The sequence below is a fragment of the Brachyhypopomus gauderio genome, chromosome 18 (genome assembly GCF_052324685.1).
Source record: "Brachyhypopomus gauderio isolate BG-103 chromosome 18, BGAUD_0.2, whole genome shotgun sequence".
NCBI classification, from domain to species: Eukaryota; Metazoa; Chordata; class Actinopteri; order Gymnotiformes; family Hypopomidae; genus Brachyhypopomus; species Brachyhypopomus gauderio.
Window position 1 is genome coordinate 3,594,936 of NC_135228.1, and position 26,681 is coordinate 3,621,616.

The 26,681-nt window shown below is 45.5% G+C and overlaps 2 protein-coding genes and 1 non-coding gene across 3 annotated transcripts; 1 reads left to right on the forward strand and 2 right to left on the reverse strand.

Moving 5' to 3' along the window:
* On the reverse strand, positions 1–72 carry trnad-guc (transfer RNA aspartic acid (anticodon GUC)). The gene has a single exon. It is a non-coding gene; the product is annotated as a tRNA-Asp (tRNA).
* Positions 73–1,964: 1,892 nt separating this feature from the next.
* Positions 1,965–6,254, reverse strand: arsb (arylsulfatase B). The gene is made up of 8 exons (XM_076980253.1): positions 5,713–6,254; positions 5,422–5,608; positions 4,938–5,128; positions 4,256–4,463; positions 3,630–3,873; positions 3,430–3,500; positions 3,019–3,171; positions 1,965–2,764 (listed from the first exon to the last, which is right to left on the reverse strand). The coding sequence occupies exons 1-8, from the start codon at positions 5,974–5,976 to the stop codon at positions 2,502–2,504; spliced, it is 1,581 nt and encodes a 526-aa protein (XP_076836368.1). The 5' UTR covers positions 5,977–6,254; the 3' UTR covers positions 1,965–2,501.
* A 679-nt stretch (positions 6,255–6,933) lies between these two features.
* Positions 6,934–26,337, forward strand: kif20a (kinesin family member 20A). Its single transcript, XM_076980246.1, has 19 exons — positions 6,934–7,082; positions 8,118–8,305; positions 8,506–8,625; positions 9,216–9,335; positions 9,504–9,642; positions 9,879–10,054; positions 10,160–10,244; positions 10,599–10,811; positions 10,987–11,098; positions 13,996–14,070; positions 17,841–17,984; positions 19,803–19,971; positions 20,071–20,223; positions 20,443–20,582; positions 20,710–20,812; positions 24,039–24,324; positions 24,670–24,761; positions 24,984–25,121; positions 25,405–26,337. The coding sequence occupies exons 2-19, from the start codon at positions 8,126–8,128 to the stop codon at positions 25,747–25,749; spliced, it is 2,790 nt and encodes a 929-aa protein (XP_076836361.1). The 5' UTR covers positions 6,934–7,082; positions 8,118–8,125; the 3' UTR covers positions 25,750–26,337.
* The last annotated feature ends 344 nt before the right edge of the window (positions 26,338–26,681 follow it).

Genomic DNA, 26,681 nt, shown 5'->3' on the forward strand with positions numbered 1-26,681 from the left:
CTCCCCGTCGGGGAATCGAACCCCGGTCTTCCGCGTGACAGGCGGAGATACTGTCCACTATACTAACGAGGAAGATACTATCCGCTAAACTAACGTGGAAGATAGACTAACGAGGAAGATACTGGCCACTAGCCTATACTAACGAGGAAGATACTGTCCATTATACTAACGAGGAAGATACTGACAACTGTACTAATGAGGAAGATATTGTCCACTATACTAACGAGGAATATACTGTCTGCTATACTAACGAGGAAGATACCAACGAGGAATATACTGTCCATTATACTAACGAGGAAGATACTGGCCACTATACTAACGAGGAAGATACTGTCCATTATACTAACGAGGAAGATACTGACCACTATACTAATGAGGAAGATATTGTCCGCTATACTAATGAGGAAGATACTGACCACCATGGGCGTGGGAGTGGGGGGAAAAGTGGACCTGACTTCCCAGGGCCCGTGTAGGGAGAGGGGCCCATTTTGCTCATGTGCCTCATTTATAGGGGCTCACTGACATTGAGAAGAGCGAAGGGACCCTGCTACGATATACTTAGAAACTCTGCACAGTACACTAAATAAAAACAGCAAATAAAAAACTGAAAAAAGGTTATGATTATTACAATCTCATTATTGTAAACAAGGATTAAATGTTGTTTTACTCACTAATCGTTCAGCGCGTTATTTAGACTGTTTAAAGGGTTTGAATGACCAGTAACAAACACAGCAGTTGGTATCACCGGCTGTTAATGCTGATAAGTTATATAAGTAATCAGGCCTGATAGTTTTCAGGCGCCACGCCGGAATTCCGGCGTACCTGTCCGCGAGAAAAAAAAAATTGAGGGGGGGAAAAATCCGTCAAATCATAATGATAAACCACACGCGCGCGCATGCTATCTGTTTTGAGGCCGAAATATGATCCTTATGATCCTTACGAGGTTCCCAAGTTACGATTTTTCGTGGTTACTACACATCTCCCATTTACTGTATAAAGCCTCGTTTGGACCTAAGTGGTTCTGCGTCGTAAACGGAACTTGGTGTTTGGTGTGCGCGGCGTCAGGATTAGTTAAACGCAGCTATGGATAAAGGTATTGGCCAAAAGCCTAGCTTTAGGATAGGATAACTGCGTATAGTACCTTATTTACGTACAGTATGTACGTATGTTCCGATTTACACCGAAAATCGATTTACGACGGATCAACGTCGTAACCCGGGGACCGCCTGTATTTCAGACATCGGAAGAGCTTCAGAGGTAGCTACAAGATAAATTCAGTATTTTATCTTTATTCTGATTAAGTAAAATTTTTATCAGAAATATAAGAGTGCTTTTTTTTGAGCCGGTACAGGTGGTCAGATGATCTGGTTCATCCTGGCCGCCTTACGGCGTAAGGTGTAATACATGAACAAAAGCACAAAATGTATGTCCTAATAAACCAACACAAAATATTTATTAAATTTATTAAATTATATATATATAAACTAACTATAATCATAATACTTGTAATTCTTTTAAACTTTATTTGCATAATTTCTTTGAGTTGTCTGGTATCCTATAATTTACTAACAGTAATGAATAAATAATTAATCATGCCTGTTTTTAACATATTGTGTCTAATATAAATCTTTAGGTTACAGCATTTTCTCAGAATATTAATAGAAATTAGTTTTTATTTCACTATAATGAATACCTGACTTATTTATTATTAATTAATTTAAATATTAATTATTAAATATTCTAAATATGGTACACTAACACTCCACCCCCCCCCCTTCCCCCCCGCTCAGAAAAAGTTCAGGCTCAGGAATTTTTCCCACTATCACCCCTGAAGTAATTGTTTGATGTATTAGGTATTGTGTGTGAGCCACTTCCGGATGTGTGTAGTATGACAGAAGTGTGACTACACTATGACTGTAATGTGGTCTTACACAGCGACAGATATGGCTCGGTGAAACAGATCGTATAACAGAAAGTTTATTTACCAGCAGGAGGGCGCATACAACGGTTGAATGAAACTCATTTCGATATGTCCTGTTTTCATGCTGCTGTTAAAAGTAACTCTGACATGCTAAAGTTGTTTCACTAGAGCTCTCCAGTAGAGAACAGCTGGATGCTACACTGATCATACAAATATCTGCACTAAATGCTACACTGATCATACAGACCTGCTGTACATGCCATATATTATTCCATACTGATTATTTCACCAGTTTCATTTAATTAAGTAAGATGTAAAACTGTTCTCATAATGTGCTTGTGCATGCATGCACACACACACGCGCGCGTGCGCGCGCGCGCACACACACACACACACACACACACACACACACACACACACACACACACACACACACACAAACGCAGTGGCTATATCCCTGAGCTGTCCAGCATTTGCGCCACACAAGTATCATTAGAAAAGTGCATCATCTCTCCATCTGCGAGACCCAGAAGACGTCAAGAGACTCCACAGGAACGTTCTTCTGAAGGATGATTCTTTATCACTCCCAGGGGCCCCATGCCCCCAAGGGCTCAGGGTCGCACCCAGGGTCATCGGGGGGGAAGTTGATGGGCAGTGCCTCCTGTTGGTAATGCTGCAAGCGTTTCAGCAGCAGGTTGACCACATCTGGGTGTTGCGCGGAGATCTCATGCCTCTCTTCAGGGTCGCGGCTGATGTCGAACAGCATCACTTGTTTGAGAGGCACAGGTGTGGGTGTCGGCCCTACCTGGGCCACACCTGGAGGCGGGAACCACAGGGGACAACCTGCAGAGACAGAGCAGCTGTGGATCACAACTGGGATCTGGTAGATCCATCAGACAGTATCCAATAGAGCCAACTGATTCATAAATCAACACTTTGGCGATCCAAGCTTCAGTGAGATATGACAGAATGACTTAAGCACACAAACCAAGAAAACAGTTTAATTGGTGGACTGTTTAAAAGAGTCAGAAAAGGAGGGAGAAGACAGGAGATGAATGAAGCATGTTCAGTGAAGTACTGACTGACACAGCTGTTACCTGGGTAACCTGTCAGAAGCTTAAAGTTGCCATAACGAATGGCAGCATGTATGGAGATGTTAAAATGTGGGCGCGAGTCTTGGTGAGGCCCCAAAGAGACGCGTCTCAGTGAAGTTAGCAATTCCTCTTCAGAGCCCACATTCTCTGCAGTACCTAAGGATGAACAGAATAGAACAGAATAGAAATTATGGTAAAGATAACTGATGAACTGCATTCATTAGGATATGATACGGTAGACAAACGAGCACACCCCAAAACAGGCACACTGTTAAGAAACTGAGCAAACAAATGATTTAGTGAGTTTAGATGCTGAATAAATGTTATTTTTTATTTTTAAAATGTACATTTTTGTTAGCATGCTACTGTTTATTGTTTTCGGTTTTATTCGGTAAGATTCCCTCCCTCACTTACATGGTGCAATGTCATCATACAGAGGGTCGATATTGTGCAAGAGCTCCACTCGAGGAGACGCTGTCCCTTTACTGACACACACACACACACACACACACACACACACACACACACGTTTGGTTTTCATGTACTAATAGACTATTGGCTGATACAAATATGTTAGATATATTTATTTTATATATTAGATCTGCTTCTGTCACCTGATGGCGTTCCAGACGTTAAATCCATCCAGTTGTTTTGTGCCATTGGTTGATCCACCAGCCAGCGCGACCAGCGTAGGCAGCCAATCAGAAATGTGTATCAACTCTCGGCTGATGGTTCCCGGCTGCTCCACCAGGGGGCCAGTGACAAAGCCCACACCCCTGACTCCGCCCTCCCACAGTGACCACTTTCTGCCCCTGAGGGGCCAGTTGTTGCCTCCTTCAAGCGTTTGCCCGCCATTGTCTGTAAGTTGAATTGAAGAATTACAGATACAATACAGAATTGAAGTATACAGAGAGAACCAGTGTTAAAATCTGGGATACAGTGACATATAGTGGAGAGCTGGAAGTTGCCTTACAATGGAAGTTGGACGCTCTAACAGTTTAATCTGCAACTAACTCTTTCTTTAGTTACGTTTGGCTCAAATGTTTGAAACTGAGTAATATCTGGGAAACTTTAGCTGCTCCAGAGAGACTTGCTGTGTAAATATTATGTGTTAATGTGTATGTTAATGTGTACGTTAGCTTTAGCTCCTGAGCTAAGGAGTCAAACATCAGCTCTGGTTCATGTCTACAGTGTCAATAAAAATGTTGTTGTTCGGTATAAATTATCCACAGGCTCGTACCTGTAGAGAAGATCAGGACGGTGTTGTCCCACAGTCCAGCGTCCTGGAGAGCCCTGCTGATGTTCCCTACGGCCTCGTCCATTGCAGACACCATGCCAGCGTACACCCTGCGGTGCTTGTCCTTGATGGACACGTAGGGGGCGATGTAGCGCTGAGGCACCTCCAGAGGAGAGTGGACCGCCTGCAGGGCCACGTAGAGGAAGAGAGGCTGCACGCACAAATGAGAAGAAACTCAAGGCCTTAGTGCCACCTTGACACTGTCAAACCACAGTGAACCAACCAATCAGTTCACGCTGCACTTATCCATCCAGATCACAGCCAGCTAAACGGATGTTTTACAACAAGCCCATTTTACTCCAGTCATTACTGCAATCATGACTCTTCTCTGTTGAGCCACTGTAACTGACAGCGTTTCTCAACACGTCTCAGTAATGACACCATTGTGGTAGACTGGCAGTACTGCGCTCAGGAAGCCAAAAAGGAAGAAATGTGATTGGCCAAATCACATGCAGTTCATCTTGCAAGCAGATGTAGCTTAGCCTGCTTTCAATGCATTTTTAGGAGATGGGCTTCTGTGTTATGGTGTTCTTAAGAAAAGCAGTTTTACAACCAGCAGTCAATATATGCTGGATAGTGACTCAGTGTTTCAGTGTAACAGCCTGCAAGGCATGTGTTTGGGTACCTTGTTGGCTTTGTGCTGCTGTATAATGCTGGCTGCCCTGTGCGTGAAGAGCTCAGTGGAGTAGGACCCACTGTAGCCAGAGGCCACCTCCTCTCCCTCTCTCAGGTCCAGAGCACAGCGTGTGAGATTCAGAGGGGTGATGAAACTGCACCGCTGGTGAGTGTAGTAATCCTCAGAGCCCGTCAGGTAGCCTGGTGGGACAGAGGGTCAAGACACGGGGTGAAGACACAGCAGTGGAGGAATCAGACCATGCAGATCTGCTCCTGGACATGAAGAACCCAGGCTGATCTTCTCAGGAAAGCACTTAGCTAATCAGAACACGGCTTCCTTATGTCATCCTCTCACAGAAAACAATTTGTGCAGTAAACTCTTTGTAAACGTGTTATTTTTTGCCTCATAGTTTAACAAGTCAAATAACGTAAGCCTGCTGTGTATGGTAACGTCTCTTCACAGAGACGAGTCATCTGGCCACATTTCAACCCACCAAAGTAGGAGTCGAAGCCGCGGCGGGTGGGCAGGCAGTCTTTCCTGTACATGCCTAGGTGCCACTTGCCCACCATGTGGGTAGCGTAGCCCGCCTCCTTCATCAGCTGAGGAAGCATCTTCTCCCCCAGGGGAACGCAGTACGGCTGGCATGGCCAGATGATCTGATGCTGCATACCTGTGCGGATCTATCACACAAACCTTTACAATTAAGAGTGGAGACTCTTTCTCCCTCAAACCTGCAGCAAAGTAGACAAGCCACACTTAATGTTTAGAGTTGATCACCACTCACCTGATACCGTCCGGTCATTAGCTGGTTTCTGGACGGCGTGCACAGCGGCTGCACATAATAGTTTTCTAGTCTAACTCCTTTGGCTGACAGACTGTCCAAGTTAGGAGTTCTGATCTCGGATCCGTGATATCCGATGTCATTCCACCCGAAATCGTCAGCAAGTACGAAAACGACATTTGGAGGCGGTTTGGCTTCCACACGCAAGGCATTTAAAAGCAGTAAGAGAGCTATAACGACCGGAATAACGCATGTAAATGTGTGCATGTTTGAGTAGCTGGACGCCACACTGTAAACTTCACTTCCTTGCTTTATTTACACTGTAAACTTCACTTCCTCGAAAGGCGCGATTACTGAACGTGAATTGTTTGAGTCCTCAGTTGTAAAAAAACATGTAAAATATGTATCTCCATGGCAGATATAATGAATATAAAACACAGAAAATCCCTTCTATGCGATCGCCAAGTTAGCGAAACACATTCGTGCATCCACGGTGTAAACGTTATGAGTGTAAACTCAGACCCACGTTGATCAGTCGGGCGACATTTGGTCACATGAGTTCGTCATATGTTCAGACGTCATGACGAGTTATTTTTCTTTATAAGGCATAACAAGTTTTTTTGAAGTTGTTCCCTATGATTAATTACAGATAAGCATTTCTAAATGCTTTGCTGATATTGGTCGGTTGTTGATGAAGAGCATAAACAACAATTATTAATACTAATAATATTAACAATTAATATAATTAACAGAGTACTAATAGCAGTAGTAATAGTAGTAGTCATTATAATAGTAAGTAATAGTAAGAAGTAGTAATAATGGTGTTTTCAGCGTTAAACAGTTAAACATTCATTCAGTGTTTGAATTTGACAATGAATAAATAAATATCACAATATAAATAAATTTGTCACGAAATAAATGTGAATAAAAAATGTAAATATTTATGTGGAAATTGAAACGTTTGGTTCAACAGTTTTGATCTGCCTGTCCTTAAAATAACCTAATGTAGGAAAAGACCTGCAGCAATTTTTCACTTGCTTCATTAATGTTCATTATCTGTACATGTTTTTAAATTCGTTAACATTGATATATATAATTCTACAGGATCCTGTAATCAAATTCGTAAGAATTTGCGAATCCGAATTACTGAAATTATTTTGACGAAAGCACGCCGACCAATCAAATCGAGCGCTGTGGGCGGGGCTGAGCGTCGCGCACCGTGATTGGTCGGTTCTGTGGGGCGCGACGTTTGAACGGGTCGTTGATTCAAACCGAGTCGGTGGTGGTGGACGTGCGGCTGAGGGGGCTTTATACCACGGGTTCAACGATACAGACCGAGCACGCTACAGACCCTACAGACCCTACAGACCGAGGTAAAACACGTAGTTTTAACCACGTCTGTCATACTCCGTGTCGATGTGTGTATTTATCTAGTGATCTGGGGTAGATAACCTAACAACTACCGCAGGCCTGCGTCTCTAACTGAACTACACGGATATAAGTTATGATCTGTACACTCGTAGTCTCTATACATGTTCTAGTAGAGTTATATGTTTATAGACCTTTAATATCAAGTGATATGGTGCTAATGCTGGAGACATCCAGTGTTATGAGCTAGTTAAGTGCTGATATTACTGTAATATTACTATAACTGCTCTATAAACACGAGAACATGGCTGTGGTTATCTTAGTTCAGTGTGATGACCTCTGTGAGGCCTGTGAATGTGGACACCAAACATTTAGGGGAACTGGACACACTCAGCAGTCAGAAGATCTGCTGAACACACAGTTTGTACAGTATATTAACTAGATTATTGGGCTCGTTTAAATACGCCCATAGTGTAGGTGCAGTTGGGCTGCTTGCCAGTTGTCTTAATAAACGGTTAGTCATCTTTATAAATGAGTAGTTATCTTAATAAACTTTTAATTATATTTAAAGACATGGTTGGTTAACTTAATAAATGATTAGTTATCTTAATCAACGGTTAACTGTCTTAATAAATGGTTAATCTTTAAAACGTTTAGTTGTCTTACACACACCCATCACATAGGTATGTTATATAATTGGGCGGTTACAGACTTGTTCGTCCACTGGTCTTCTACCGCCTACAGGATCACTGCCAACTTAAACTTAACGTACTGTTGTGTTAGCAGCAGTTTGGATGTTTGTGTCCCTGCTGGGTTAAGCTTGGTCTGCCCTGGGTCTGAAACTGCCCCTTGATGAAGAACTGGAGGATAGCCAACACAAACCGCACAACAGCCATTGATAAACAGTCTCTAACCATAGCCTGTGGTTTTTAAATATCTTAAGTTATCTGTACTCTTTTATTTGTAAAATTTGTGAACTCCATGTAATGTACAACGAATGTTGGATGAGTATGGATGGATATCTTGACTGTTATTGGTAGGTGCCGAGATGTCAGCAGTGGTGCCGTCGCCGGGTGCCGTGTTCTCCGATGAGGACGAGTGTGGTGCGGTGTTTGAGTCCACGGCGGCAGACCTCAGGGGCTCCGTGCGGGTCCAGCTCTTTGGGGCACCGCTGCCGGAGCTGTCGGTCATCGCGCCCACAATGGAGCTCAAGACTCCCGCGAAGGAGGCACGTTCGTCTTTACGTTAACTTTAGTTTACTTTAAAATATACTGCCAGGTTACTTTTTTAAACGACAAATTTTTTTCTTACATTTTTTCTTACGTTACATTGGTTAATGATGTAATTGTGGTTGCAGAGATTCTTAAAAAGCCCCTCTGTGTTGAGCTGGTCAAATGTGTGAATTCTTTGTGCCTCTCCTTTGGGCAGAGGGGGCAGTCCAAGCCTGGCCTGAACGCAACAGCCAGCGCAGACCCAGCCGACAAGCTGCAGGTGTTCCTGCGCATCCGTCCTCTCACGGCGGCGGAGATGGACAGAGGAGAAGACCAGGTGAGCTAAATTAGGCTTCAGTGGGTTTGAACTTCTCCTAAGTAAACGGACTTCACTGGGTTTGAACCTCTCTTCAGTAAACAGGCTTCAGTGCACATCTGACATCCCAGAGACATGGGGGTTACAGCACTGAAGGGTTGAAACTCTAGCATTTCCACCAGATTCCTGTGGTTTAGTAACAGCTGATACCTGAGCATGCCGTGGAGCGAGATTCATGGAACTGGTTCTTGTGAAATTCTTAAATACATTCTGGAAGAAAAGGTGACTTGACAAACGTACTGATGGAAAACACCTGCAAGGAAAGATGACCTCAGTGTTGCGGAGGCTTCATAGGGAGCTGAGAACTGAGGACACTGTAGCTTCCACTGAGAGTTTGTGGAGTTGGGGACTGAGGGGACTCTGATACACCCCCTTCCCCCAATACTACCAGCCTGAGGAGACTGGTGTTGGGGGGGGGTGAGACCGAGGACACTAGTGGTGTTGTTTTGGGAGGTATCGGTCTGAGGAGACTCTGTTGTATTGGGAGTTATCATCTGGGGAGACTCTGTGCTGTTGCGTGTTGATATAGGCCTGTGTTTGTGCATTCGCAGGGCTGTGTGAGTGTCCAGAGTGAGGACACTCTGCTCCTAAAAGCCCCTAAAGACTCCCACAGCATGAAGAGTGCTGAGAGGGGCATCGTGCCCAGCCTGCACAGATTCAGCTTCACACAGGTAAGCAGCCAATCACTGCACAGATTCAGCCTCACACAGGTAAGCAGCCAATCACTGCACAGGTTTAGCTTCACACAGGTAAGCAGCCAATCAATGCACAGTATGTGCTGACAGTGAAGTTATTTGCATCTTTCACCAGAGTCTTTTGCTCTGTTCAAATCTGTTCAGATTTTAGGCCCGGAGGCCTCCCAGCAGGAGGTGTATGACCAGACCATGAGGGAGATGGTGCGGGATGTCCTCCGTGGAGAGAACAGGCTCCTCTACACCTACGGGGTGACAAACTCTGGGAAGACCTACACCATACAGGGTAAGGAGATGTATGACGTGCCTTGGGTCTACAGGAAATGTACGATATACAGGACAGGGACACATATCTACAGGACATATGGGACAGGGACACATGACTACCAGCATCTACAATGTCTCAAAACATTAAATTCTTATAAACTCAATTTGGGGTAGTCTTATAAACTCTTTTGAGTGTTCTGAATGGTGCTCACTAGCACCACCTTGTGTCTGATGTGGTCATCTTCTCCCCTCCAGGCTCGGCCTCAGAAGCAGGCCTGCTGCCCCGCGCGCTGGTCTCCGTGTTCCACAAGCTAGCAGGACGGCTCTACCCCGCCATGGACCTGAAACCCGTGCTGAGTCAGGAGGTCCGGCGGCTGGAGGCGGGCGAGGTCCGTGCCGAGAGAGTGCGGCGCGACGCCCTGCTGGCTGAGGTGAGTGTGGGGTGTCCGTGTCATGTGGTGTCACCTCTGCGATGGTCACCTAACCCTGCTGTTTGTAGTGAGGTGCGCTCCTGATTATTGTGTGTTGCCTTGCAGGTGGAGGCGGTGAAACCACGTGGAGGCGTCACGGCGGACTGGGACAGTGGTGTTGCGGGCCTCTCCACCGCCACATATCTGGAGGGTGAGCACCTGTCCTCCATGTCACATACACATGATTCAAACACACAGCTGGTTAGGAGAGGTCTTGCAGACAGCACATTCACAAGTTTAGAAATCTAGAACTTAGTTTGCAAAAAGGTCACCTGTAGATAAAATAAATCTAGTGAACTCCTAGGGAACCACGTGATTCTTTTGAAGGAGAGGATCTTTCTGGCCATCACTGTCAAAACTACGTGATCTCCAAACTAGACACAGCCATGGGAGAACAGATGCCAGCTATAACGGAAACGGTTTATCCATATTAAACTCTAATACTGAGACACAAACAGCTCCCAGCTGTAGAGTCGGACCCTAAGCACACGCACATCTTCCCCAGATTCGGATGCTGTGTGTCTGGAAGCGGACGGACTGTCTCTCAGCAGTGGGAGTGATCTGGAGTCTGGCCTCCAGTACTCCGTCTGGGTCTCCTTCTACGAGATCTACAACGAGTTCCTGTACGACCTGCTGGAGGTGCCACCATCTGTCCACAACCGCAAAAGGGCCACGCTGCGTCTGAGCGACGACAAATATGGAAACCCCTATGTGAAGGGTATGAGTCCACACACACACACACATTTGTGCATTCACACACAGAGACATGTATAAACACATGGAGTGATGGGTTAAACAACATCTCCCTGTAATTTATTCCTACATTTCTGTGTGAGCCAGAGCTCACTGTGCTGCTGTCCTTATGGCTCTTCTGTTCTCTCCTGTGTGGACAGACCTGACGTGGATTCAGGTGCGCAGCGCTGAGGAGGCGTGGAAAGTGCTCAGGGTTGGACGCTGTAACCAGAGCTTTGCCAGCACACACCTCAACCACAACTCCAGCCGCAGGTACCAGCACACACCTGAACCACAACTACACACTTACCAGCACACACCTCAACCACAACTCCAGTCGCAAGTACCAGCACACACCTGAACCACAACTACACACTTACCAGCACACACCTCAACCACAACTCCAGTCGCAAGTACCAGCACACACCTGAGCCACAACTACACACTTACCAGCACACACCTCAACCACAACTCCAGTCGCAAGTACCAGCACACACCTGAACCACAACTCCAGCCGCAGGTACCAGCACACACCTCAAACACAACTACACACTTACCAGCACACACCTGAACCACAACTCCAGTTACCTGCACACACCTCAACCACAACTACACACTTACCAGTACACACCTGAACCACAACTCCAGCCGCAGGTACCAGCACACACCTCAACCACAACTCCAGCCGCAGGTACCAGCACACACCTCAAACACAACTACACACTTACCAGCACACACCTCAACCACAACTACACATTTACCTACACGCACCTCAAACACAACTACACACTTACCAGCACACACCTGAACCACAACTACACTGTTACCAGCACACACCTGAACCACAACTACACACTTACCAGCACACACCTGAACCACAACTACACACTTACCCAGGGTACCCGCGGGTCCTTAAAAAGTCTTAAAATGTCTGGAATTTTATGAGGGGAGGCATTAAATTATTATAAGTGTGTGTTGTTCAGTTGTTCTGGCGCGATGTGAACTTTGCCGAATCTAGCACTAGGACCATGCAGAAAATAACCGCTCCAGGGTCCTAGTGCTAGATTCCAAGCGTTGGAGTATACGGCCTCAACAACATCAACAATTTTCGTCCCCCGCGGTCAACAATTCTCGTTCGCCACCCCCCCAAACAACGATGTGGAACACACCTGCATCCCCAGTAACAGTATTATTTTTTCTTGTGAGAGGTATTAAAAAGGTCTTAAAAATCATTGAATTTGAGATTTAAAAATGTGCAGATATCCTGCTTACCAGCACACACCTCAAACACAACTACACACTTACCAGCACACACCTCAAACACAACTACACAGTTACCAGCACACACCTGAACCACAACTACACATTTACCTACACGCACCTCAAACACAACTACAGTTACCAGCACACACCTCAAACACAACTCCAAGTACCAGCACACACCTCAACTACACACTTACCAGCACACACCTCAACCACAACTACACATTTACCTACACGCACCTCAAACACAACTACACAGTTACCAGCACACACCTCAACCACAACTCCAGGTACCAGCACACACCTCAACTACACACTTACCAGCACACAACTCCACACTTACCAGCACACACCTCAACCACAACTACAGTTACCAGCACACACCTCAACCACAACTACAGTTACCAGCACACACCTCAACCACGACTCCACACTTACCAGCACACACCTCAACCACAACTCCAGTTACCAGCACACACCTCAACCACAACTCCAGTTACCAGCACAAACCTCAACTACACACTTACCAGCACACACCTGAACCACAACTACACACTTACCAGCACACACCTCAACCACAACTCCAGGTACCAGCACACACCTGAACCACAACTCCAGTTACCAGCACACACCTCAACCACAACTCCAGTTACCAGCACACACCTCAACTACACACTTACCAGCACACACCTCAACCACAACTCCAGTTACCAGCACACACCTCAACCTCAACTACACACTTACCAGCACACACCTCAACCACAACTCCAGTTACCAGCAGACACTTCAACAACTACACACTTACCAGCACACACCTCAACCTCAACTACACACTTACCAGCACACACCTCAACCTCAACTACACACTTACCAGCACACACCTCAAACACAACTACAGTTATCAGCACACACCTCAACCACAACTACACACTTACCAGCACACACCTCAACTACACACTTACCAGCACACACCTCAACCACAACTACAGTTACCAGCACACACCTCAACCACAACTACACACTTACCAGCACACACCTCAACTACACACTTACCAGCACACACCTCAAACACAACTACAGTTACCAGCACACACCTCAACCACAACTACACACTTACCAGCACACACCTCAACCACAACTCCAGTCACACACCTCAACCACAACTACACACTTACCAGCACACACCTCAATTACACACTTACCAGCACACACCTCAAACACAACTACAGTTACCAGCACACACCTCAACCACAACTACACACTTACCAGCACACACCTCAACCACAACTCCAGTCGCAGGTACCAGCACACACCTCAAACACAACTACACACTTACCAGCACACACCTCAAACACAACTACACACTTACCAGCACACACCTCAACCACAACTACACACTTACCAGCACACACCTCAACCACAACTACACACTTACTAGCACACACCTCAACCACAACTACAGTTACCAGCACACACCTCAACCACAACTACACACTTACCAGCACACATCTCAGCCACAACTACAGTTACCAGCACACACACCTCAAGATTCTTATTTTGAGAATGCGTATTCTTTTGGGCTGCACCTTGAGTTTTGGATGAACAGCATGTGGTTTTTTGGTTGTTTGCACATAAATCATTCTGTTCCATTCAAGTTACACCAAAATCTACGTTAGCAGTTTTCTGACAGAATTTCACACACATTCCTGAATATAACAGGGATCATGTCTCACAGAATTACTTGTGTAGTATGTGTCTGGACCTCAGTTTTTATAAATATTAAGTTTTGACTTTCAACAAAGAATTTGATTTACAGACAGTGTCTTTACCCTTTGACCCTTGGACTACTGTATGTTTGCCCTTTGACCTTCTAGCTAACATAGTGTCTTTGACCTTTGACCTTCCAGCCACAGTATCTTCACTCTTCGCGTTCTGCACATCCAGCCACAAGCTGAGCCGGGACTAGGAACACGAATCAGTGAGTAAGTGAAACCACCCTTGTGTGTAATGTGTGTGTGTGGAGGTGTGTGAGACCTGGCGGATGTGTGTAATGTGTGTGTGTGGAGATGTGTGAGACCAGGCGGATGTGTGTAATGTGTGTGTGGAGGTGTGTGAGACCTGGCGGATGTGTGTAATTTGTGTAGAGGTGTGTGAGATCTGGCGGATGTGTGTAATGTGTGTGTGTGGAGGTGTGTGAGACCTGGCGGATGTGTGTAATGTGTGTGTGTGTGTAGAGGTGTGTGAGACCTGGCGGATGTGTGTAATGTGTGTGTGTGGAGGTGTGTGAGACCTGGCGGATGTGTGTGTGTAGAGGTGTGTGAGACCTGGCGGATGTGTGTGTGTAGAGGTGTGTAAGACCTGGCGGATGTGTGTAATGTGTGTGTGTGGAGGTGTGTGAGACCTGGCGGATGTGTGTAATGCGTGTGTGTGGAGGTGTGTGAGACCTGGCGGATGTGTGTAATGCGTGTGGAGGTGTTTGAGACCTGACTAGGTGATACTGTATGTATGTGTGATATGTATGTGTGATGTATGTGTGTGTGTCCCAGGCTGTCTGTGTGATATGTGTGTGTGATATGTGTGTGTGTCCCAGGCTGTCTGTGTGATATGATATGTGTGTGTGTCCCAGGCTGTCTGTGTGTGACCTGGCTAGGTGATATGTCTGTGTGATATGTATGTGTGATATGTGTGTGTGTCCCAGGCTGTCTGTGTGTGACCTGACTAGGGTTGCAGCGGTAACCGGTTTCACGGTATACCACGGTATTAAAATGCACGGTTATCATACCGTGTGCGTCTGCTTATTACCGGTAAAAAGCAAGCCAGCGGAGAAACTGACCCGCGCATGCGCAACTCCGCTCCGGTTCAGCTACTCAGCACACAGCGGTGAGAATGACAGAAAGTGCATCAGACTTAACAAATGTTAAAAAAAAAAAAAAAAAAAAAAGCTAAACTAAAATCAGCGGCGAAAATGACGTTGGCTCCACCCGTGCGCGAGGGTCTCGCGCGCTGTCGATTCGCGAGGTCGTGCACTATGCGCGCCGCGCCTCAGCGCAATGAACAAAGTCATGTTTGCAGGGTTCATACACCTTTATAAGGTGGAATTAAAGCACTTGTACGTAACTTTAAAGGTCCGTTTCAATATTTCCCAACACTTAAGTTAAATATTTATACATATACTCGAAATGATTAGCTTTTTCATCACATTATTTAATGGTTGTTTATTTTCAAAACGACCAATCTTAACGTCTTCACGTTCTCTCATTTTTCGTCCGGGAATTACAAGAGGCTCGTATTTGTTAACGTAAGACAAAAGAACTGTGCCGAGTCGCGCGCTACGGTCACTAGTGAAAGTATAATTCTAGCTTTTTATGGTCCTTGCTTTCACTGGATGTAAAAGACGCCATTAATTTACATGCGTTCATTTTCAAATTCTAACGTGTCTGTTTTTCATATGCTAAAACCAGACTCGGTGTGAACGCCTTAAAATAGAAATCTCTATTGTGACGGTCATGTCAGAAATAAATCCTCTCTTTCTGCAGTATCTGGTTATATTCTAACTTGGCAGTACAACGGACGTTTACAACAGTTGTTGATCAGACACTGACCCAGGCTGAGTTTATCAGATACTAAATAATTTAAACTTAAATAATTGTACTGAAATACATGATTTAGGTTTCTCTAATTTTGCAGTATTTATATAAACATGTTTACAGCTTTTTTTTTTTTTTTTAAAGGAGACTTTTTGTATAGCTACAATAGTTCCAGGTTTCTACAATAAATAGTTAATTGAACAAAAAAACTTGTAATTTCTTTAAGGGTCAGTGTATCTTTTAATAATATACAAACTAACTGTGATACCGTGATAACCGTGATACCGCGGTATTTTCTGAGACGGTTATCATACCGTGAAAATCTCATACCGTTGCAACCCTAGACCTGACTAGGTGATATGTATGTGTGATATGTATGTGTGTGTGTCCCAGGCTGTCTGTGTGATATGTATGTGTGTGTGTCCCAGGCTGTCTGTGTGTGACCTGGCTAGGTGATATGTCTGTGTGATGTGTATGTGTGATGTATCTGTGTGTGTCCCAAGCTGTCTGTGTGATATGTGTGTGTGTGTGTCCCAGGCTGTCTGTGTGATATGTATGTGATGTATGTGTGTGTGTCCCAGGCTGTATGTGTGATGTGATATGTGTGTGTGTCCCAGGTTGTCTGTGTGTGACCTGGCTAGGTGATATGTCTGTGTGATATGTATGTGTGATGTATCTGTGTGTGTCCCAGGCTGTCTGTGTGATATGTCTGTGTGTGTGTGTGTGTGTGTGTCCCAGGCTGTCTGTGTGATATGTATGTGTGATGTATGTGTGTGTGTCCCAGGCTGTCTGTATAATATGTATGTGTGATGTATGTGTGTGTGTCCCAGGCTGTCTGTGTGATATGTATGTGTGATGTATGTGTGTGTGTCCCAGGCTGTCTGTGTGATATGTATGTGTGATATGTGTGTGTGTCCCAGGCTGTCTGTGTGATATGATATGTGTGTGTGTCCCAGGCTGTCTGTGTGATATGATATGTGTGTGTGTCCCAGGCTGTCTGTGTGTGACCTGGCTAGGTGATATGTCTGTGTGATATGTATGTGTGGTGTATCTGTGTGTCCCAGGCTGTCTGTGTGATATGTATGTGTGATGTATCTGTGTGTCCCAGGCTGTCTGTGTGATATATATGTGTGATGTATCTGTGTGTGTCCCAGGCTGTCTGTGTGATATATATGTGTGATGTATCTGTGTGTGTCCCAGGCTGTCTGTGTGATATGTATGTGTGATGTATCTGTGTGTGTCCCAGGCTGTCTGTGTGATATGTATGTGTGATGTATCTGTGTGTCCCATGCTGTCTGTGTGATATGTATGTGTGATGTGTGTGTGTGTGTGTGTCCCAGGCTGTCTGTGTGATATGTCTGTGTGATGTGTGTGTGTGTCCCAGGCTGTCTGTGTGATATGTATGTGTGATGTATCTGTGTGTCCCAGGCTGTCTGTGTGTGACCTGGCTAGGTGATATGTCTGTGTGATATGTATGTGTGATGTATCTGTGTGTCCCAGGCTGTCTGTGTGTGACCTGGCTAGGTGATATGTCTGTGTGATATGTATGTGTGATGTATCTGTGTGTCCCAGGCTGTCTGTGTGTGACCTGGCTAGGTGATATGTCTGTGTGATATGTATGTGTGATGTATCTGTGTGTCCCAGGCTGTCTGTGTGTGACCTGGCTAGGTGATATGTCTGTGTGATATGTATGTGTGATGTATCTGTGTGTCCCAGGCTGTCTGTGTGTGACCTGGCTAGGTGATATGTCTGTGTGATATGTATGTGTGATGTATCTGTGTGTCCCAGGCTGTCTGTGTGATATGTATGTGTGATGTATCTGTGTGTCCCAGGCTGTCTGTGTGATATGTATGTGTGATGTATCTGTGTGTCCCAGGCTGTCTGTGTGATATGTATGTGTGATGTATCTGTGTGTCCCAGGCTGTCTGTGTGATATGTATGTGTGATGTATCTGTGTGTCCCAGGCTGTCTGTGTGATATGTATGTGTGATGTATGTGTGTCCCAGGCTGTCTGTGTGATGTATCTGTGTGTCCCAGGCTGTCTGTGTGATATGTATGTGTGATGTATGTGTGTCCCAGGCTGTCTGTGTGATATGTATGTGTGTCCCAGGCTGTCTGTGTGATATGTATGTGTGATATGTATGTGTGATGTATCTGTGTCCCAGGCTGTCTGTGTGTGACCTGGCCGGTTCTGAGCGCTGTAAGGAGCAGCAGAGAGGAGAGCGGATGAAGGAGGCGACCAACATCAACACGTCCCTGCTCACACTGGGCCGCTGCGTCAGTGCCCTCCGACACAACCAGACCAACAGGTCAGGAGGAGGAGTTAGCCTGCTTAATGAGGAGGAGGAGTTAGCCTGCTTAATGAGGAGGAGGAGTTGGCCTGCTTAACCCTCTACTGCACGGTGTTGCCATATGGCAACATACCATTTCTTTGCAATTTCCTGGTATTTAAAAAGAAACTTCAATACTGATTGGCTTTTACATAGAACCTGGGGCCTTAGTTTAACCAATTATGTGCTTGGGGGACATCACATGACATTTATTCCTTCCAAAGTCGTGCTTTTTCCCACACTGTTCCCATACTGAGGTCACCTGACGAAGAGCTGCTCAATCTACAATGATTTTGCCATTTTTTCGTCCATTTACAGCATTACAAAAAATACTGACAGATTCTGTGGGGCGTTATGACTTAATTTTATTAGAAAAATGTTTAAATTATGATAATATTGTCTTTTTATTCAAAAAATTAGGTGCGTTGCCAAATGGCAACATTGTGCAACAATGGAACAATATAGTCAGTGGAGCTAGACAGACACATAGATAGATAAATGGTGTAGGACTAGACAGATATGTTTACAGATATGCTTATATGCTTACAAATATGTTTATTCTTTTGTGTACCATGTCATAAGATAAATGGCACAAAGTGGTAGGCCACGTAAACTGACGGAGTGGGGTCAGTGGATGCTGAAGACCTGTGAAGAGGTCGCCAACTTTCTGCAGAGTCAATCACTACAGACATCCAAACTTCATGTGGCCTTCAGATTAGCTCAAGAACATTGCACAGAGAGCTTCATGGAATGGGTTTCCATGGACAAGCAGCTGCATCCAAGCCATGCATGTACAAGTGGAGGGAGATTATGGTGTGGGGTTGTTTTTGAGGAGCTGGGCTTGGCCCCTTAGTTCCAGTGAAAGGAACTCTGCATGCTTCAGCATACCAAGACATTTTGGACAATTCCATGCTCCCAACTTTGTGGGAACAGTTTGGAGCTGGCCCCTTCCTCTTCTAACATGACTGTGCACCAGTGCACAACGCAAGGTCCTTGGAGTAACGCAAAGACATGGATGGTAGAGTCTGGTGTGGATGAACTTGACTGGCCTGCCCATTACCCGATAGAACACCTTTGGGATGAATTAGAGCGGAAACTGAGAGCTAGGCCTTCTCATCCAACATCAGTATGTGACCTCACAAATACGCTTATAAAGAATGGTCAATATTCCCTATAAACACACTCCTAAACCTTGTGGACAGCCTTCCCAGAAGAGTTGAAGCTGTTCTAGATGCAAAGGGTGGACCAACGTCATATTGAACCCTATGGATTAGGAATGAGATGTCACTTTTTATTACAAATTTCTCATTGATTAATCAATTGTAACATTTTCCAGTGAACAAAACTAATTATACTCATCTATGAAAGTTCTATGATCTGTATGATCTTGTTTCCATTGTTGCACAATGTTGCCATATGGCAACGTACCAAAACGTACCCCTTAAAAAATAAATATTTCTAAAAAAACTTTAAATATGTAAATCTAAGTTCATTTTAAGTGATAAAAAACACTGTAAAAAATTTTTACATGTTGGTGTAATAATGCGTGCAGTAGAGGGTTAATGAGGAGGAGGAGGAATTAGCCTGCTTCATGAGGAGGAGGAGTTAGCCTGCTTAACGAGGAGGAGGAGGAGGAGGAGTTAGCCTGCTTGAGGAGGAGGAGGAGTTAGCCTGCTTCATGAGGAAGAGGAGGAGTTAGCCTCCTTAATGAGAAGGACGAGGAGGAGCTAGCCTGCTTAACGAGGAGGAGGAGGAGTTAGCCTGTCTCTGACCCATCCCCTGGGTTTCTGGCTGCAGGTCGCGACCCCCACAGGTGGTGCCGTTCAGGGACAGCAAGCTGACGCGGGTGCTGCAGGCCTACTTCTGTGGCCATGGACGCTCCTGCATGGTGGTCAACATCAACCCCTGCGCCTCCACCTACGACGAGACTCTGCAGGCCCTCAAGTTCTCCGCCATCGCCACGCAGGTAGAGGATGACCTGCCCCGCAACACTGCACTGTGGCCTCCCAAAATCTGCTTACCCTAAACCCCCCCCCCTCCCCTCCTTCTCTCTCCCTATTCTCAGTTGGTGCATGGTCCGTCCTCAAAGACACGTGTGGCCTACATCATGTCTCTCCTCCGGGAGCAGTCTGCCCATCCGAATGACACTACACTAATGGAGGAGGAAGAGGAGGGTGATAGTGATGATGAAGGAGATCTCACCATGTTTGACCCTGAGGTGAGTCGTTGATGGCCGTAAGCTGCTCCGATGGTCGGTGAGATTTGTTAAAACTTCTTGTCTGTTTGAGCAGTATTTACATCACAGGTTTCCATCTAGCCCTCTAAATGTGATGAACAGGTCATGTCTTGTACGAATGCTACTGTGATGGTAACACTGGCGAGGTCCGGCAGGTCCTTCAAAAGTGTGAGTGTGACTAACGTTATCATGGTCCTGCAGGCTCTGCTCAAGGCCATCGACGTCCTGAAGCGTGAGGTCCTGCGTCAGCGGCAGGAGAAGGAGGATCTGGAGGCGCGTGTGAGAGAGGAGGTCTGCTCTGAGATGATGGACGTCATCAACAGCATGCAGGACAACTTCAGGTGTGTGTGTGCGTGTGTGCGTGATGCATCCCGTCACCGCGTCGCACAGTATTTTTGAAAGCGTTCATACTTCTGCAGCATCTTTTACTTAGCAGCTCACAAACGTTTCGTCCTTCTCGTCGTACAGCATGACTCTTGAGAGCGAGAGGGACCTGATGGAGAAGAGGTGTGAGAACAAGATCAACAACCTGAGGAACAGCCTGAGAACATACTACAGCCAGGAGCTGGAGGTGACTGACCTCTTACCTTTCCCCTTTATCCTTGCCCGGCTCTCGTGTTTTCATCAGGGTTCGTACGGTCATGAAAAACCTGGAAAAGTTATGGAATTTGAAAATAGCAATTTCCAGGCCTGGATAAGTTTTGGAAAAACTAAAAATACTCAAATGTTTTGGAAAAGTCATGGAAATTTGCTTGACACAATAAATATATGTCGATAACCGGAAGAAAAAATAAACATATATAATATAGCCATGTTTTTTCTTTGTGCGGACCACTAACGTAACTTCACAGGTTAGTTCGCTATGTTAGCGTTGGACTCCAAGCGGAGCTGTAGATTGTACTTTGATGACGTGTAAATCAGCGTAATGCTGGTAAATGCCGATTCAACTATGGCTGCTTCAGTTGGACAAATACAAGCTATGGCTTGAGAAAGACAAGGACACGGGGCATGCAAAATGTGCACTGTGTGGTTAACCAACTGGTTAACGTTGGGGTTAGAGACTGAAAAGTCCGACGCAAAGCAGTTTTCGTCGTTAAGCGCGAACCTAGATTTAGACACGCCTTGATCGTAAACACAAAATAGAAAAAAACTAACAATGTTCTCGTGCGTACAGCGTGAGAAAGAGCGACCGCATTGCCGAGATGGGCTGCGGTGGAGGCTGTGCTGCTTCAGCTTATCGTACACAACACTACACAATAGTGTTGTCAAAAAAATCGATATATCGATACGTATCGATACTGAACATTCTGAAACGGTACAATACTCGTTTCCCTTAAGTATCGATTCTTTTTACATAAAATGCACTTTCGTTTGACCCACCCAAGCTGCCGTAATGCACAGGACAGTTTGTAATGCTAATATGGCAGCTAAAGCAAACGCAGTGCTGTTGGATTCGAAGCAGATACAAATGGAAAACCGAAGGATATGAACAAGCCCGTTTGCAAGCGGTGCTTTTGGAACATTTCAACGAAGGGCGCTAAAGCCTCGTTGAGTGACCATAGCGCTCGACTCCGCCCACCTCGCGCGAACCTCTGCGAGCGGTGGAGGTGGTAGTATAAAAGAAACACCCCTCAAAACAGGGGAATGCACACTTACCTGACGAATTTTAATGCTGCTTTGTGTTTCAGTGTGTTTCAGGTTTGAAAAGTGCTGCAATTTAGGCTAAAGTACTTGAAATGTTGAATGTTGAAATTGTAACTACTTCGTTTCACAACAAATATCTGTCTGACTGAACAGTTTTCTTGTATTACATTAACAAATACGAGCCTCTTGTAATTCCAGGATGAAACATGAGAGAACGTGAAGACGTTAAGATTGGGCGTTTTGAAAATAAACAACCATTAAATAATGTGATTAAAAGCGCAATATTTCGAATCATTTCGAGTATATGTATAAATATTTAACTTAATTAAGTTTAACGTGCTGGGAAATATTGGTACAAGCGCTTGAATTGAACCCTGCAAACATGACTTTGTTCATTGCGCTGAGGCGCGGCGCGTGCGAAGTTACAAAATTCGAGAGGTGCACGACCTCGCGTGCGCCGCGCTTCAGCGCGATGAACAAAGTCATGTTTGCAGGGTTCATACACCTTGTGGAATTCAAACACTTGTATGTCACTTTCAAGGTCCATTTCAATATTTCCTAGCACGAGCAAAGACACTTTGTCAGACGTTCAAAAGACGTCCACTGAAAAGCCAGAATGAAAGTTTTAGCGACGTCTTTTTTAAACGTCTATTACTGCCGTTCAGTTGCAGTTTTTGCACGTCCTGACATCCAATAAAGGTCCTAGTCAGACGTTCAGATAGAAAACTCGTCATAGACGTTCATGTTAAGTTAAAAGGTTAAGGTCCTAGTCACACTGTCAGATTTTGAACCAGTTTTGAACGTCCACCAGACCTGCAAAAATGGGTCTGGACTGACCGACGTGATACAGACTTTAACGTCTTTCTGACGTCGCATGTTTGTTGGGATAAGTTAAATATTTATACATATACTCGAAATTATTCGCTTTTTTATCACAGTATTTAATGGTTGTTTATTTTCAAAACGCCCAATCGTAACGTCTTCACGTTCTCTCATGTTTCATCCTGGAATTACAAGATGCTCGTATTTGTTAACACAAAAGAACCAGGGCTCTCAAGTCTCACGCATTGAGCGTGTGACACACGCATTTGACCGTCTTCACACGCTCACACGCCACACTTCCGATTTCACACGGCGAGAAAAAAAAATCTAGTTTATTTACCTCCGATCCATATCTATGTCGCCTTCCACTGGCGATCAATCGCGATATACAAACCCCCACCCCGCTCAACAACTTACATTCGCCACCCAACAATTAACGTTCGCCATCCCCCGTCAACAACTCTCACACTCTGACATGAATCCAAAACTTGAGAGCCCTGCAAAAGAACTGTTCAGTCAGACAGATATTTGTTGTGAAATGAAGTTACAATTTCAAGCATTTTCAAACACAAAGCAACATTCATTTGTTTGTTTATAAAAAAATAAATAAAAAGGCTTTAAAACGGAAATTAGCACCGTATCTGACTTTGGTATCGAAAATGGTATCGAATTTCAATATTTTTTTAAGTATCGTATCGAAGTTGTAATTCTTAGTATCGTGACAAGCCTACTACACAACACAACACTCCACTACACTCCACAACACTCCACAGTGCTGCCACTGCACCTCCACGCACCGCGCGAAATTAAGAAAAGTCGGTCGTAACTCCGTCCGTCGTTAACCAGACCCGTCGGTAAGCGGGAACTCACCGGCTTTTAGCCCGGATACGGCTTATAGCTACAACATTTTCCATTAAAAAAAACTTAGATGCGGCTTATATTGATATTGAAAATACGGTAAATGTTTATTTTTTCAATTAAACCATGTGTCTTTTCATTAATTGATGATATAGTGTGGAATTTTAGCCTGGATTTTTTCTTATTTTTCGTGTCTACACATATGTTTAGAGAATGTACAGTCATTGAAATTTGTCTGAAAGTCATGGAAAAGTCATGGAAAAGTCATGAAAATTAGTTGTCAAAAAAGTGTATGAACCCTGTTTCATGAGTCGTGTAGATTTGTGGGATTGTTACGATCCCGTTTGTTGGCAGAACAACAAATAAAGAACATTTGGGTGAGGGGGGGTGTCTGAATAAAAAGTGTAGGCCTACACATTCTAGGTGTGAAGTTCTGTTTGAAGAAGTGTTCTCTGGGTGCTGCGTGTGTGCAGGAGAGAGAGGAGCAGATCCGAGAGCTCACAGTAGCCCTGCAGGAACCCAGTGGGAGGGACAGCGCTCCCATTTTCCCGCCTCTGCTGGAGGGGGCGGAGCCTCGGCGCTCTAAGAGGCTGGCCTCTGTGCATAGGCGGGACACAGGCTGTGGGAAGGCGGAGCTGGGACTGTCCAACGCGGAGCTGCATCAGTGCAAGGCGGAGCTGGAACAGTGCAAGGCGGAGCTAGAACAGTGCAAGGCGGAGCTGGACCTGAAACAGACTGAGCTGAGACTGAAGACACTTGGTAAGTAGAGTGGCAGGAGGCTGCAGCCTGTGGGAGAGGAGAAGTAAGGGGGGCAATGGGCGGGGCCTATAGAGGGTATGTTGGGGAGGGTGGGCTTCTCCCAGGGGTGGGGTGTGCCTGTAGCTGTACTGTGCTTTTTTAACTTCTTTAAAAAGGTGTGGGTGAGTTTGTCACTGCCTCTTGGAGCTGAAGTTGAGTGATGGTGTGTGTGTGTGTGTGTGTGTGTGTGTGTGTGTGTGTGTGTGTGTGTGTGTGTGTGTGTGTGTGTGTGTGTGTGTGTGTCGGTGTGTGTGTGTCGGTGTGTGTGTGTGTCTGTGACTGACTTTCTTAACTGCCTCCCCTTAGAGCTGAAGCGTTTTCAGGAGCAGAAGCCCGTTAGCACCACCACTGGAACCCTAAATGCCGTAGTAGACCGTAAGCTGATGGAGGGACAGAAGGTTTGTGTGTGTGTGTGTGTGTGTGTGTGTGTGTGTGTGTGTGTGTGTGTGTGTGTGTGTGTCGTGGGTGCATATTGGTGACTGGTGCAAATATGAATATACGAATATGAAAATGTTACATAAAAAAAAAAAAACAAAGTATGTTGGCAAGCAAGCTATCGTTGTGTTATTAATCATTGTGTTACTCATTGTGTGTGTGTGTGTGTGTGTGTGTGTGTGTAGAACCTCAGGCAGCTGCGGGCAGACCTGCACACTCTGGGTCTGAAGCTGCAGTCTGGGGAGAGAGCCTGCTGCCGTAACACTGACGGAGAGAAACTACGCATCGCCCTCAGTTCAGCAGACCACACACTCGCTAAACAGGTACCACACACACACACCGCCCTCAGTACAGCAGACCACACACACACACCGCCCTCAGTACAGCAGACCACACACTCACTAAACAGGTACCACACACACACACCGTCCTCAGTACAGCAGACCACACACTCACTAAACAGGTACCACACACACACCGTCCTCAGTACAGCAGACCACACACTCGCTAAACAGGTACCACACACACATATAGTAGGTTGTAGTAGTGCTGCTGTTGGTCTGAGATCTCCTCAACCTTCTCCACCCCTCTGCTCTCCTCCCTCAGGACCAGATGCTGATGGAGCTTCACACCAGTCTGCAGATGGTGAAAGCCGAACTGCGCCACAAATCTGAAGCTCTGGCACAGCTGCAGCTGGGCTTGCAGCGCCCTCCTCCCGCGCAAGCCACGCCCACCTCCTGTAAGAGGCGGGGCTGTGGAGTGGCCACGGCCTACGTGGAGAACCAGCCCCCAGAGAAACGGCCTTTCCTGCGTTCCCTCTTCTCACGGCCCAAGACCCCTGTGGCGACGCCCACCACCAAGCACATCGCCACGCCATACGCCACTGTGCTGCGCTCCCGCCAGCCCTCCCCCCCACCTAGCCCCGCCCTCCGGCTCAGGGGCAGGTACTAACCACACCCACTGCCCGATGGCTCCTCCTCTTTATGCACACTAAGTACCAAATACTATTTTGTGTAATTGCACAGTACCCCCCCCCCCCCCCCCCCCCTCCTATCCTCTCTTAGGTTTGCCAGTCACCTGCTAAATAGCTGTTTTTTTTTTTTTTTTTTTGTTTTCCATTGTGGTAAGTGTACTCATGAAAAAGGGAAATGTTTTAATAATGTACCAGGGGTGCCTTTTTGGACAGGTCTGTAAGAATCTTCATGTTCATAATTCATCTTTTGTATTTACATATCCCTTTACATCTTGTCCTGCCTCTGCTACTGTATTGGTTTATATTTTTATACATGCTGCTGTCTACAGTTCCTGCATTGACTTGGTGTACATAGTATTTTTAAACATAACTTTGCTCTCCTGACGTTGGTTTCTTCTCTATATCATTCTCACTTTTCACTCTATGTATCATTGTATGTATCAATTTCACTTTCGTTTGTCATTAAGTAGTTTTTTCCATACTGAGTAGACATTTTAAAAGGATACTGTTAGGACGTGAGGACGCATGTCTGTACTCAGTCTGCACAATAAAAGTGTTTCCTTGTATACTCTGAAGTACAGCCTCTCTTTCTACCCCTTTCATGTTCTGAAATAAGCATCTCTACCTCTAGGTTTACATTTGTTCTGGTTTTAGATTACAAGGTTTTTCTCTTAATCCCAGTGGTCTGTACTACCCAGTTCCATGGGCTGGACTTACCCTGCTCTGTCCGTAAAGGTTAGCAGCTCCATCACCAATCCAGTCTGGACCACTGGGGTGAAGTAGCTGGATGTCACAGGCATGTAATTCTGTTTGGTACATATTTTACCAGCTATACCTTGTTTGATGTTTGCTCTACTTGGCCACTAGCACCTGTTCTCTCAAACTACAATTACAACCATCCCCCCAGACA

Coding starts and splice junctions, on each gene's coding strand:
- arsb (XM_076980253.1), bottom strand. CDS start 5,976: ATGCACACATTTACATGCGTTATTCCGGTCGTTATAGCTCTCTTACTG. Junction 3,874..4,255: donor CGTCCTGATCTTCTCTACAG/GTACGAGCCTGT, acceptor TTCAACTTACAG/ACAATGGCGGGCAAACGCTT. Junction 3,501..3,629: donor AACGTCTGGAACGCCATCAG/GTGACAGAAGCA, acceptor TGTGTGTGTCAG/TAAAGGGACAGCGTCTCCTC.
- kif20a (XM_076980246.1), top strand. CDS start 8,126: ATGTCAGCAGTGGTGCCGTCGCCGGGTGCCGTGTTCTCCGATGAGGAC. Junction 9,336..9,503: donor ACAGATTCAGCTTCACACAG/GTAAGCAGCCAA, acceptor AAATCTGTTCAG/ATTTTAGGCCCGGAGGCCTC. Junction 25,122..25,404: donor ACCACACACTCGCTAAACAG/GTACCACACACA, acceptor CTCCTCCCTCAG/GACCAGATGCTGATGGAGCT.